The following is a 14,394-nucleotide window of genomic DNA, read 5'->3' as shown; positions in this document are numbered from 1 at the left end:
TGTGAAGAAGTTATCGAATTTTTGTAAACCTTTAACCTTTGTAAAGTAATAGTTAATAACATTATATTTTTTAAATAATATACTATAATGTATTATATTGAATACAAAAATAATAAATAGCAAATTTATATATTTATTTTATTATAGTTTTGCTCTTTTTAAAAAAATATGGCGATTTTAAATTATAACTAAGTAGTTGACTCTGAAGGAGCCTCTTGTATATAAACAAACTTCCGCTGCAAAAGTACCATGATCGCTCTTTAAATCACATGATAAAATAATACAAAACAGAGTCTTTTTTACAGCCTAGGTCAATGGTTAGTTTCAGTTTCCGACATAGGTTTACGCATTAAATAAAAAAAGATAAAACAGATACGGACGGACAAATAGAATAAGCCATGGTGAGTTTGTAAATTAAGTTAAAATATTAAACTCCACTCCCCAAAAAAACGGAAGGTAGGTAGGCCTACTACTAGAGGCCACTCTCTCTTTTTTCCCCTCCCTCTCTTAATTCCCAATCCTTCTCTGTCTGGCAGTGGTGGTGGGGAAACTGAATGGGATGTGGATATAAAGTTTTGATATTATTCAAGGTAAGAAAACAAATTACTGTAAGTAGTAGTAATAAGTTTCAGAAGATATTTATGCAGATATACTGTATTATTATTTTTGACACTCAGGTTTTATATTATTTACTGTAATAAAATATGGATGAACTTTTACCTACTAAATTACAATACCATATTGACCTAAGTAGGCTGTTTATTTACATTGTATACATTATTTGTTTATACTGTGTATAATAATTACAATAATTGGATTTAATGCAAATGATATAACGATTGTTTATACTGTTTGTAAACACATATTTTTTGAGTAAAGTTGAATTGAAATGTTTAGATATTCATAGACTTTGAAAATAATTTATTTGATAAATAACTTTAATTTAAAAAAAAAAATACTTTGGCAATACCAATATGCCAGTAATGGTTAATTTGATTTATGCTGGTAGATGATAGTAATTCATAATGTTGATTTTCATGCCGCCATCTAGAATTAACGCAATTATTAGCATAGAGAAAGACAAATTACCTGGTAGTTTGCAGCCAAACTGTATGGCATAACAACTTGTCTCTTCGTCAGCGTATTTTTTGGATTAAATTTCAATATATTATATACTTCTTTTTTATGCTTACGATATGATGATGGAAATAGAAAACGAAGATAGTCAACAATTCCATTCACTAGTAAGTAAGGATAGTATTTGATTGGTTAAACTGTTTTGAAATCAACCTATTTTACTTTCACTCCACTGGAAAAATAACAGTTTCCCTTGTTTAGTTAAGGCCAACTCGGACAACATCATATGATGAGGCCTGATGAAACTTCTTGACTCATCGGTGCTGTCTGATTTGAATCCCGACGAGATGAGTCGTCTTGATATTATACATAGTGTCGGGTGTAAACAAACATATATTAATTGAGATATTTTTTAGTTAGATCATTTCAAATAAACATTTTTAAAAAGAAGTTGAAAACCTTTTTTTAAAATTAAGTAGTAATTTGTTAGATTACTCTTTACTAAAGTACAGTAAACTCACTATAGTACTTGAAATTTTGCCTTGTGCTACAATGAGGAAGAAAATGTTAAAAACAACCAAAATACTAATATGCCTTCTTTGTTCTTTGTAGGGCATTATATACTGTATATAGGTAACTTTATTCCCAAAAAATGTAAAAAAACCACGCACTGTGGATTTACAAAATCTGATTAGTTCTTACATGCATGCATCCTACAACAACAAAAAAATACTAGATTTGAACTCGTCACTACGGACGAGTTAGGTTATCCGCAGCCCAAAAGCCACGTGCACGTCATACGTTCGAATATTGCGCGCAGAAAAACGATTATGCCATTGAAAAAATGTTAGTGCGCTCTCTATTTTACGTCACGTCTGAGTATATACGGTATACACTATATATTGTATACGTACTAAAGACAGTGCAGAATAGGTGAAAATAAGTTATTGACGCTTTTGGAAATGATGACGTCATAACAATTTAAATATTTTTAACTCATGCGAAAGATAATTGATTGACCTAGACAATATAAAAAAATTGAGTGAAATGGAATACGGATAAGTAGAGATGCGCTCTATTAAATTTGACGAGCTATGACGAAAGAGAACAAAATCCTATTTTTATATTCGAGTGGCCAAACGATGACGTCACAATGTCCGGTTAGCCATATCGATGCATGATTCTATATCTACAACTCATCAAATTCCAGAATATGTAATTTTAAAAAAGTTCACCACGTAGTTTAGAATTTATGACTGTTTAAAAAAATGTCTAATTTTGACGAATTTTTGAAGTTTTTCTTCAAAAACGTGCATAAATTGTTCAATTCTACGTGCTCGTATGACGTGATTTTAAGTCGAAATTGATTGAAAATTGATAAATTTACTAGAAAAGGCTGAAATAACAAAAATCAAGCAAAAAAAATACGTTTTTGCGCTACGTGCGCACGCGCGCGTAAAAAAATTGCGAACGCGTGGGAATTTTTGAAATGCTCAAAATGACATGAAACGCGTAGAAAGTTGATTAGAAATTGAATTTTCGCATTTTAAAATTTTAAACGCGCGTGCGCGCGTAACTTTCTGTCAAACATGCCATTTTTAATCCATAGAAAGTTTGAGCATGTTATGACTTAAATTTTCACCAAGTTTCAATACAAAATGACTTTTAGTTTTTATTCTATGATCAATCATTGAAATTCATAAAATTGCGCGTAACTTACGCTGCGCAACTCGAAATTCGAAAAAAAAAGTTTCTTGCACATCTACAGCTACAGGGCTATCTTTTGACAAAGTTATACAATCATATGTTGGCCAGAATTAGAGATACGCTGCGAACAAAAATCGTGGAAAGAAAGAAGAAAATAGAAGAAAAAAGAGAAAGAGAAAAAAAAAGATCCTGACAATAACAAGAGGTTATCCGCCAAGTGCGGATAACCAATAAAATAACGTAACGTAGGGCATTAGATTGTGTAAAATGCAATCAGTCAATTTCAACGAGATAATGGTTTTTTTTTTTTAAGGAAATAACAATACATTTTCAACTGAATTAAAATTTAAAAATGAAATGTTTTTTAAAAAAGCAATTAAAACTAATTTCAGACAAAAGTAAATACTGTAATACACACTGGCAGTTTAAATTGTATTTAATTTAACGAATAAAAAGTTAAAAAATGGGGAAAAAAGAAAATAGATAAGTTCTCAGAAAGTAACCAAGAGACATTTGGCAAAATGCAGAGAGCGACATGTTTTTTAATGAGCATGTTTTTTAACATTTCAAAATGTTAATACGTTTTTTTTATGTCATCAATATTGAATTTCTTGAAATAAATATTCATAAAAAATCTGGACAATTACTTGATGAAATTGTGGACAACATCTTGCAAACAAAAACCCAAAAAACATGCAAAGAAAGTAATATGTGGCATAGTGATTTATTCGTAGTTGTTTATTTCCATTTTTCCTCAAGTTGACTAACCCGGAGGATAAGAACTTTGATCCGGTGTTCACTCACCGGGTTGACAGTGACTTGACTTAGTGACTAGTTTTACACTTCACCGAGTTAGATTCCCGGTTCAATGCTGTTGACTTCTTCAAGTTCAACTTGGTGTTTGTGTGATAAGTGTAAAGGGATTGATATATAATAATTTACGTACGTATATGATGATACTTTGTGGTGTGATTGAAAAGTGTTTGATTGCTGATAATTGTTGTTTGTTATATAAATGCTTAAATCAAAGTATTGGACAAAGTCCAAATCCTTTGCTTACATAAACTACCTTACACTTTATTAAATAGTGTGATTACACTAAGTGTTTAACCTTCACCGACAAATTAACTTGCTAGTTGTGGATTCTAATATTTAAAATTGCGAAGATTTAAAAGTTGATACTACTATGGAGGTAAGACTAGAGGAGAATGCATTTAATATCTTGGTATTTTGATGTAAAGCCTATCCCCGCTAAACATAAAATTATGTAGCGTTCCTACGTAAGATCATTTACAATTACAAAGTTAAACATGTGGCCTCACACTCTGGGAAATTTATACCAATGTTGCTTTGCATGATGTTTTATACACAGTGGTGCTAGGTTAGGAGCGCTTACTGGCTAAACTCAGGGGTCCCGAGCCAATGGGGCTCCGGAGCTAATGGGGGCCCCTGAGCAGTGCTGAAAAAAACAGGCATTAAAATATGTCAAACGGTTAAAAATGCCCAAGGCTTCCAGCGTTAAAGGGCCACTTAGAGTTCCTAAACCAAGAGCCTAGACACCTGCGTTATGCCACTGTTTATACAGCAATTTTGTGGTGAAATAATAGTATGCTAGTCACTAAAATGTTGAAAGTCATTTACAAGATATAGTGTGGCTCAACCTTTTTATCTGTTTTTTTTTTCTTTTCAGTCAACATCGGGTGAGAAGAGAGAGCATCTGTACAAGGTGTTGGTGATAGGAGATTTAGGTGTTGGTAAAACTAGTGTCATAAAGCGATATGTTCATCAGTTTTTCTCACAGCATTACAGAGCTACAGTATCCTTTTTAAAATATTATTAATATTATATTATTTTTTTAATCTACTACTACTGTAATAACAGTAGAACCCTTATTAAAGATTGGTTCCCACTAGGACGCAACCCAATAACGTACAGTACAGTAGAACCCTTATTAAAGATTGGTTCCCACTAGGACGCAACCCAATAACGTACAGTACAGTAGAACCCCTATTAAAGATTGGTTCCCACTAGGACGCAACCCAATAACGTACAGTACAGTAGAACCCCTATTAAAGATTGGTTCCCACTAGGACACAACCCAATAACGTACAGTACAGTAGAACCCCTATTAAAGATTGGTTCCCACTAGGACGCAACCCAATAACGTACAGTACAGTAGAACCCCTATTAAAGATTGGTTCCCACTAGGACGCAACCCAATAACGTACAGTACAGTAGAACCCCTATTAAAGATTGGTTCCCACTAGGACACAACCCAATAACGTACAGTACAGTAGAACCCCTATTAAAGATTGGTTCCCACTAGGACACAACCCAATAACGTACAGTACAGTAGAACCCCTATTAAAGATTGGTTCCCACTAGGACGCAACCCAATAACGTACAGTACAGTAGAACCCCTATTAAAGATTGGTTCCCACTAGGACGCAACCCAATAACGTACAGTACAGTAGAACCCCTATTAAAGATTGGTTCCCACTAGGACGCAACCCAATAACGTACAGTACAGTAGAACCCCTATTAAAGATTGGTTCCCACTAGGATGCAACCCAATAACGTACAGTACAGTAGAACCCCTATTAAAGATTGGTTCCCACTAGGACGCAACCCAATAACGTACAGTACAGTAGAACCCCTATTAAAGATTGGTTCCCACTAGGACGCAACCCAATAACGTACAGTACAGTAGAACCCCTATTAAAGATTGGTTCCCACTAGGACGCAACCCAATAACGTACAGTACAGTAGAACCCCTATTAAAGATTGGTTCCCACTAGGACGCAACCCAATAACGTACAGTACAGTAGAACCCTTATTAAAGATTGGTTCCCACTAGGACGCAACCCAATAACGTACAGTACAGTAGAACCCCTATTAAAGATTGGTTCCCACTAGGACGCAACCCAATAACATACAGTACAGTAGAACCCCTATTAAAGATTGGTTCCCACTAGGACGCAACCCAATAACGTACAGTACAGTAGAACCCTTATTAAAGATTGGTTCCCACTAGGACGCAACCCAATAACGTACAGTACAGTAGAACCCTTATTAAAGATTGGTTCCCACTAGAACGCAACCCAATAACATACAGTACAGTAGAACCCCTATTAAAGATTGGTTCCCACTAGGACGCAACCCAATAACGTACAGTACAGTAGAACCCTTATTAAAGATTGGTTCCCACTAGAACGCAACCCAATAACGTACAGTACAGTAGAACCCCTATTAAAGATTGGTTCCCACTAGGACGCAACCCAATAACGTACAGTACAGTAGAACCCCTATTAAAGATTGGTTCCCACTAGGACACAACCCAATAACGTACAGTACAGTAGAACCCCTATTAAAGCTTGGTTCCCACTAGAACGCAACCCAATAACGTACAGTACAGTAGAACCCTTATTAAAGATTGGTTCCCACTAGGACGCAACCCAATAACGTACAGTACAGTAGAACCCCTATTAAAGATTGGTTCCCACTAGGACGCAACCCAATAACGTACAGTACAGTAGAACCCTTATTAAAGATTGGTTCCCACTAGGACGCAACCCAATAACGTACAGTACAGTAGAACCCATATTAAAGATTGGTTCCCACTAGGACGCAACCCAATAACGTACAGTACAGTAGAACCCTTATTAAAGATTGGTTCCCACTAGGACGCAACCCAATAACATACAGTACAGTAGAACCCCTATTAAAGATTGGTTCCCACTAGGACGCAACCCAATAACGTACAGTAGAACCCTTATTAAAGATTGGTTCCCACTAGGACGCAACCCAATAACGTACAGTACAGTAGAACCCTTATTAAAGATTGGTTCCCACTAGAACGCAACCCAATAACATACAGTACAGTAGAACCCCTATTAAAGATTGGTTCTCACTAGAACGCAACCCAATAACGTACAGTACAGTAGAACCCCTATTAAGGATTGGTTCCCACTAGAACGCAACCCAATAACGTACAGTACAGTAGAACCCCTATTAAAGATTGGTTCCCACTAGGACGCAACCCAATAACGTACAGTACAGTAGAACCCCTATTAAAGCTTGGTTCCCACTAGAACGCAACCCAATGACATACAATACAACCCCTATTAAAGCTTGGTTCCCACTAGGACGCAACCCAATTACGTACAATACAATAAAACCCCTATTGAAGCTTGTTTCTCTCTAAGATACAACAAAATAATATAAGAAATGATTATTTATCCAAAAAAACAATAATTCTATTTTGTAACCAATATGCAGTCTTTACAAGTTAAACTATGCAGCATTAAATTACATTAAATTTACTATGGAAGTAAAATATATTGGTTGTTGTACTTAACAAAACAAATTTAGATTGGAGTGGATTTTGCATTGAAGGTTATCAATTGGGATGCAGACACATTGATTCGATTACAATTATGGGACATTGCTGGTAGGCTTAATACAATACGTTTCCTATCTATGAGTGTGCCCTGTCAGTTGTTTCTTGTTGAATATGCAGGTAGCCTATAGCAGGTGGTGATTAACATGTTGAAATGCTTGCCTTCCATTCCAATGTGATTCCATTGTGTTTGATTTTTGTTATTGCTTAGTAGGCCTTACTCACATTTTAACAGACTTGCCCCAAGTCTGTATTTATTGTCTTTTTTTTATGTAAAGTCTACCAGTTGTCATTTCGATGAAACGCCATGTGTGCTAAATATTTATCTTTTTACCAATATTAAGTTGAAATACAATTTAGAACCTACCTAACATTTAAAATACTGGGAATGTTTATGAATTGAAAGATGTTTCAAAATTCTAGGCAAAATATTGAACTTTAAATTGTGTATTTTATCATACACACTGATTTTTATCGTAACATGGAGTTATAAAATCGTACCTCCTTGATCAAAATATCATTTTTCCACTCTTTAAGATAAAATGATGGCAAATTCTTTTGTATATGACATTGGTGTGGGGCTGTCCCAACAGTACAGAAACATAATTACGTTTCTGTTTTTTTTAAACTCTCTCGATACTTTATCTCACTGTACATACTATTTTATTTAATCTATTAAAACATATTTTGTTGAGAATTTTGTTCATTTTAGTGTTAATATATAATTTTAATAATAATAGTGTTAATACAAATTATAGAATAGTTTATCCATCCTTTAATTGGCGATTTACTCGCTGTTGTATGCGTATGAAAAAAAAATCTCTTCAGCTCATAAAAATAAATAAATATTACAAATTAAATTTCTTTTCCAGGGCAAGAAAGGTTCGGCAACATGACTCGTGTTTATTATAAAGAAGCAGTAGGTGCCTTTATTGTATTCGATGTAACTAGGGTGTCTACGTTTGAAGCTGTTGCTAAGTGGAAAAATGACCTGGATAGCAAAGTACAACTTCCAAACGGCAGTAATATACCAGTTGTATTACTAGCAAATAAGGTTTGTAGATTATTCTACTATAGTAATTCTCACGGGTGCTGCAGTATTCGATTTAGTTTTTTGTGAATCTTTATCATGATTAGTTTGGCACTCGACCACAAAAAATAAATTACACATGAAATATGAAAGATAAAATTACCTACAGTGGAATAACGTAGTGAGCAAAGACCCCAAGTATTGAGTGTTTTAGGTTTTACTTCCAGAATTATGTAGATAAATTGAGGCCCACGCAGAAATAAACATTTATGGACACCCGCAACCCTTTAGTTTCTTAATGATCCAAAAATTATGTTTTATTACTGCAACAAGATATAACATTTATGGTGGTAGTGTTGGTTTGGTATAGTTAGTTATAGCTGCTGTTTATTGCTTACACATTTAAAATAAAACTTGACACAAACTAAAGTGTTATTGTACGTTTTATATATTAATCTAAAGACAAATTACTGAAAAATGACAATGCTGTGGGTATCAGTGACTGGATCTCAATGGCAGTACAAAATATAATAAGCAACTAGATTTGAACTCGTCACTACGGACGAGTTAGGTTATCCGCAGAGCAAACGCCACGTGCACGTCATACGTTAGAATATTGCGCAGAGAAAACCATTATGCCATTGAAAAAATGTTAGTGCGCTCTCTATTTTACGTCACGTCTAAGTATACACAGTATACACTATATATTGTATACGTACTACATACAGTGAAGAATATGTGAAAATAAGTGGCCCAAGTTATTGACGCTTTTGGACATGATGACGTCATCACAATTTTAAAAACGGTATATCATGCGAAAGATAATTGATTGGCATAGACAATATAAAAAAATGGGGGGAAATGGAATTAGGATAAGTGGAGATGCGCTCTATTAAATGTGATGAGCTATGACGAAAGAGACAAAAATCCTATATTTTATATTTGAGTGGCCATACGATGACGTCACTATGTCCTGTTAGCCATATCGATGCATGATTCGATATCTACAACTCATCAACTTCCAGAATGTGTAATTTAAAAAAAGTTCACCTCGTAGTTTACAATCTATGACTGTTTTAAAAAAGGCATAATTTTCATGAATTTTTGAACTTTTTCATCAAAAACGCGCGCAAATTGTTCAATTCTACGTGCTCGTATGACGTGATTTTAAGTCGAAATTGTTTGAAAGTTGGTAAATTTACTAAAAAAGACAGGAAAAACAAAAATCAAGCAAAAAAAAGATGTTTTTGCGCTACGTGCGCACGCGCGCGTAAAAAAATTGCGCACGCGTAGAAATTTTTGAAATGCTCAAAATGACCTGAAACGCGTAGAAAGTTGATTAGAAATTGAATTTTCGCATTTTGAAATTTTAAATGCGCGTGTGCGCGTAACTTTTTGGAAAAGTGCCATTTTAAATCCATAGAAAGTTAGCGCATGATATAAATTACACTTTTGCCAAGTTTCAATTAAAATTGCTTTTTGGTTTTCAATCTATGTTAAATACGCAAAATTCACAAAATCGCGCGTAACTTACGCTGCGCGACTCTAAAGTCAAAAAACGAAACGTCCTGCACATCTACAGCTACAGGTCAATCTTATGAAAAAGTTACACAATCTTCTGTTTGCCAGAATTAGAGATACGCTGCCAACAAAATTCAGGGAAAGAAAGAAGAATAACATAGAAAAAAAAAAAAAAAAAAAAAAAAAAAAAAAAGATCCTGACAATAACAAGAGGTTATCCGCCAAGTGCGGATAACCAAAAAGCGAAATCAAATTTGTAGAAATTACCTTTCTGCTATGAAAAAATAACCGGTTAATACATGTGTGAATAAATTAACCCTAATTTCTTGGCAGAAGAAACAAGATCAATTTTCAGTAACCTGTTAAATAAATACGGTTAAAAACAAACGCCATTTAACCGGTTATCACTGTGCAACTTTTAACTGCAACACAAAATAACGGTTATTTGATTGACAGATGCCATTTTATCGTGAATTATGTGCGAGAGTACCATTTCCGACTATCTAGAGGTGTTAGCGAAATTCACTTCACGAGTCTACCCCTGCAGTTCATATGAATTTGTATATAAATGTTATTGTATTTTTGTATTATAGTGTGATCAAGCAAAGGAAGGCTTAGTACAAAATAATTCACAAATGGATGAATATTGTAAAGAAAAGGGTTTCATTGGATGGTTTGAAACGTCTGCTAAGGAAAATATCAACATAGATGAAGCTGCACGCTTTTTAGTCACATCAGTAAGTTGGAGTTTATTTTATTTTTTAATTTCAGAAGCATCAAAAACTCTGTCTACACTATCAAACTAATTGGAAAAAAAAAGTGTGATATGGCCAAATATGGTAGTGATATGACATCATCATGTCCATATTATATGGGCACATCACATTTTGTTTTAATTGACAACATTTTACTAATCTAAAGTAATCTAGACCGAATTTTGAAAATATAAATATTTTTTCACATATGGCGTTCCATATGTATAACACAAAACAAAATACATTGGTGAACATGTAATGTTCTATCACATAATTTTCCTATAATTAATAGGCCTACTGCACACCTCATTTGTCTAGATACACACGATTATGCTTACTGTACACTAGCATGTTGTTGTATTTAATTTGCATATTAAGGTGAACTACCTTAAGTTTAACAAAGATTTGTTTTTTGTTCTAGATTCTTACAAATGATAAAGAAAACCCAGTAGATAGGGATCAAGACAAAGACAAAATAGAGCTTGATGCTCATGAGGCTGGGGAGACAGGTGGTAAGGGATCATGTTGTTAACATTTGATGCTTACAAGACCTGGCAGATAACTGATATTAAGGAATAATATTGGAGCTTGGAACTCACAAGGCAGGGGAGAAGTTGATAAGAGATATTGTTGTTAACAATAGAACTTGGAACTCACAAGGCTGGGGAGACGGAATATAAGGGGTCGTCATGTTGTTAACATTTAACCATCTCAATCACGTTTGTTGAATAGGCTGATGTGGTTTCGTAGAAAGATGAGTTTTTGTCATTCACAGTAATGCAAAAAGGACAAGGCATAAAGTATTTTCAAAGATGTAATTTGAATTGTAGGAAATGACTTCCTAATAATTATAATTTACCCCGCTACAGTATATCTCAATGAAATGCATCACATGTGATGTGATTACCACTGGTAAAATTGAAATGTATCACGAGTGATGTGTTTACACTGGTAATATGTGAAATACATCACATGTGATGTGTTATGCACTTACCTTCATTATTTTTATTTTTTTTTATTTTTTTATTTTTTTTTATTTTTAACCCTTTTTAACTGGTGGTCACGACTTAAAGTTGTCCGCAACTTATTTTGACCTCCATCTGCACATTTTTGATGTTTTTTTTGTTTATTGTAATTTTCTTATTTGCAATTTGTAATTTTTATCTTTTATTTTAAATGTGTGGAGAAACTAATAAAACAAACAAACAAACAAACTTAGTAACATGTGAATTACATCACATGTGATGTGTTTACACTGGTAATATGTGAAATGCATTACATGTGATGTGTTCACACTGGTAATATCTGAAATGCATCACATGTGATGTGTTTACACTGGTAATATGTGAAATGCATCACATGTGATGTGTTCGCACTTGTAATATGTGAAATGCATCACATGTGATGTGTTTACACTTAGTAATATGTGAAATGCATCACATGTGATGTGTTTACACTGGTAATATGTGAAATGCATCACATGTGATGTGTTCGCACTGGTAATATGTGAAATGCATCACATGTGATATGTTCGCACTGGTAATATGTGAAATGCATCACATGTGATGTGTTCGCACTGGTAATATGTGAAATGCATCACATGTGATGTGTTCGCACTGGTAATATGTGAAATGCATCACATGTGATATGTTCGCACTGGTAAAACAGTATGTGAAATGCATGAGTTCAGACAAAGCCAAAATGGTCTACTCACCTCACTTCTTAAGCTTTGATACAGTATACATTTTTTACAATAAAATTTATAGTGTTTTTAATCAAGGTAGAAAAAGAAATTTTAAATTGTGTATGACAATCTAATTGATTTTCCCTGAATTGTATAATATAAAAAAATCTATCACTAAGATAAGTTTATATATAGGTAAGATTTTTAAATAATTATTTAAATGGACAATCAGTAAATTTGTTTAAAATTATTGTGAATATTGCAATGGGTATTATAATTATGTTTGAAATAATATTTACCCGACACCGTTCTATTCTTTTTTAACTTATCGTTGTTTTACATATTTGCACATTATCAACTTTTTTAACGATTGTATACTTAAGCTTGTTCACACTGAAATTAAAAATGGTATATTTACCCAAGTTAATGGTAAATTTGATCTTTCCCACTTGGATAATTAGAAAAGATTGCCTGGTTAGATTTACCATATGTTTACCAAAATTTAATCACGATTTTAACAACTATGATTGAAGTGTATGTCAAAGGTCATGAACTCAAGGAGTGGATTGGACACCAACTTGGTTAGTTTTACCAGGACCATGGTCAATTTTACTGGACAGGCTGTGGTCGGTAAATTAATTGGTTTTAGTTAATTTAAATCAGAGTGAATTGTAGCCAGCGTTTGGATTGGCCTTTATTTGGTAAATATGCATATAAATACCAGTGTGGACAAGGCGTTATTACAGTTATATTGTCATGCCTACCTTTTGTACACTTGATTTAGAAACTGTTTTAATTCATCTGAACCTGCTCTTCTCTAGCAGTGCACTCTATACGATACTTTATGAATGTACAACAACAACTTTTATTAAATGAATTATAGACCAGTGCTTTCATTACAAATACTTATAAATACAGTAATATGTAGTCAATGTTTAATTTGTATTTTTCTAAGTCTTCCTCAGAATAAAAATGCAATTGAATTAATAATTATAAAGAATATTATAAAATATTTATGAACAACTTTTGTGCTTGCTTAATTTTGCATGATGTACAGTAAGTGATGTGTAGTTTGAAAAAATAAACAAATTTTAAATGAAATTTATTATATTTTTTAAATTGTAAAGGGATTAGAAACATGGTTTGGGTTAAGCTCTGTCAACTACTAGGAAAAAAAAAGGATGATGTGCCCAAATATGGTGGTGAAATGCTTAAATATGGTAGTGATATGACATCATCATGTCCATATATGGGCAAGTTGAGTTAAGGTTCAATGGGAGAGGTAGAAAAAACAATATTATTAAAGCACATTACTATAAATGATCTATCAAGTACTTTTATGTAACATACTCTAGTATCAACCATGTAGATACTCGATATCATTTATAGAAAAATAGTTTATTTCTAATAATTAAGACAATAATTGGATAAATTATAAATGTAAATACAAATTTATTATTATGAAATCAGTTGTCATTAGTCTTTTAATTGACAAGATTTGTCTAATCTAAAGCAAGTTCTAGACCGAATTTCGAAAATATAAATATTTTGGCACATACGTATAATACGCGGGCTCACAAAATATAAAAAATCGAAACGCCGACGGCGGTGGACTAACATAAAAATAATACATTAAAGATGTATTGTCCCCCAAAAACTAAATCAGACTTTGAATATGTTATTTGTAGTTTTAATAAAGTTTTTTTTTTTTTTATCTTATGTGGGTTCATCCCACTTTTATTTCCATACCACTGTTCTCTTTACATATATTTTTCACTATACACTATACATATCATTATATTTACAATGTTTGTTTAATCATCTGTATACATATACTTATTTAAAGAGTTTTATTCATTTGTTTACATATTATCACATTGATTACATAGCTTCCTCTTTTTAAACATATTATCTGTAACACATTTTCATTAACAAGCTTATTTTTTTTCTTACATAGTTGTTTTTGATTTTTTTCATCTACCACATTTTCATTTAACAATGCATATTCTCTGTTATACTCATTACTTACTAAATGTTTACTGTTAACATAATATTGTTCTCATCCTTTAACATTAATATTAATATTTTTGTTCTTTAATGTTTACAAAACCAGCAGATCCTTTTTTGCATCTATAACTTCTTAAATTTTCATTTAACTTTTTTACTTTCTTCTCTTATGTGGATTCATTCCACTTTTTTTTTTTTACTTATTTTCTTTAAA

The 14,394-nt window shown here is 32.9% G+C and overlaps 1 protein-coding gene across 2 annotated transcripts; it reads left to right on the top strand.

Annotated features, from left to right (window-relative positions):
* The first annotated feature begins 259 nt into the window (after nt 1-259).
* LOC140056388 (ras-related protein Rab-32-like) lies at nt 260-13,601 on the top strand. 2 transcript variants are annotated; one of them, XM_072101761.1, is made up of 6 exons: nt 260-401; nt 4,475-4,600; nt 7,156-7,234; nt 8,056-8,237; nt 10,328-10,471; nt 10,911-13,601. In XM_072101761.1, exons 1-6 carry the CDS (start codon nt 399-401, stop codon nt 11,019-11,021), a joined length of 645 nt encoding a protein of 214 aa, XP_071957862.1. In that variant the 5' UTR covers nt 260-398; the 3' UTR covers nt 11,022-13,601. The 2 variants fall into 2 exon arrangements, with proteins under 2 accessions (XP_071957862.1, XP_071957855.1); XM_072101754.1 differs by lacking the exon at nt 260-401 and adding an exon at nt 1,172-1,244.
* The last annotated feature ends 793 nt before the right edge of the window (nt 13,602-14,394 follow it).

This window comes from Antedon mediterranea, chromosome 1, assembly GCF_964355755.1.
Source record: "Antedon mediterranea chromosome 1, ecAntMedi1.1, whole genome shotgun sequence".
Lineage (NCBI taxonomy): Eukaryota > Metazoa > Echinodermata > Crinoidea > Comatulida > Antedonidae > Antedon > Antedon mediterranea.
The sequence above is the reverse complement of the archived record's forward strand: the minus strand, read 5'-3'. Positions and strand labels throughout refer to the sequence as shown.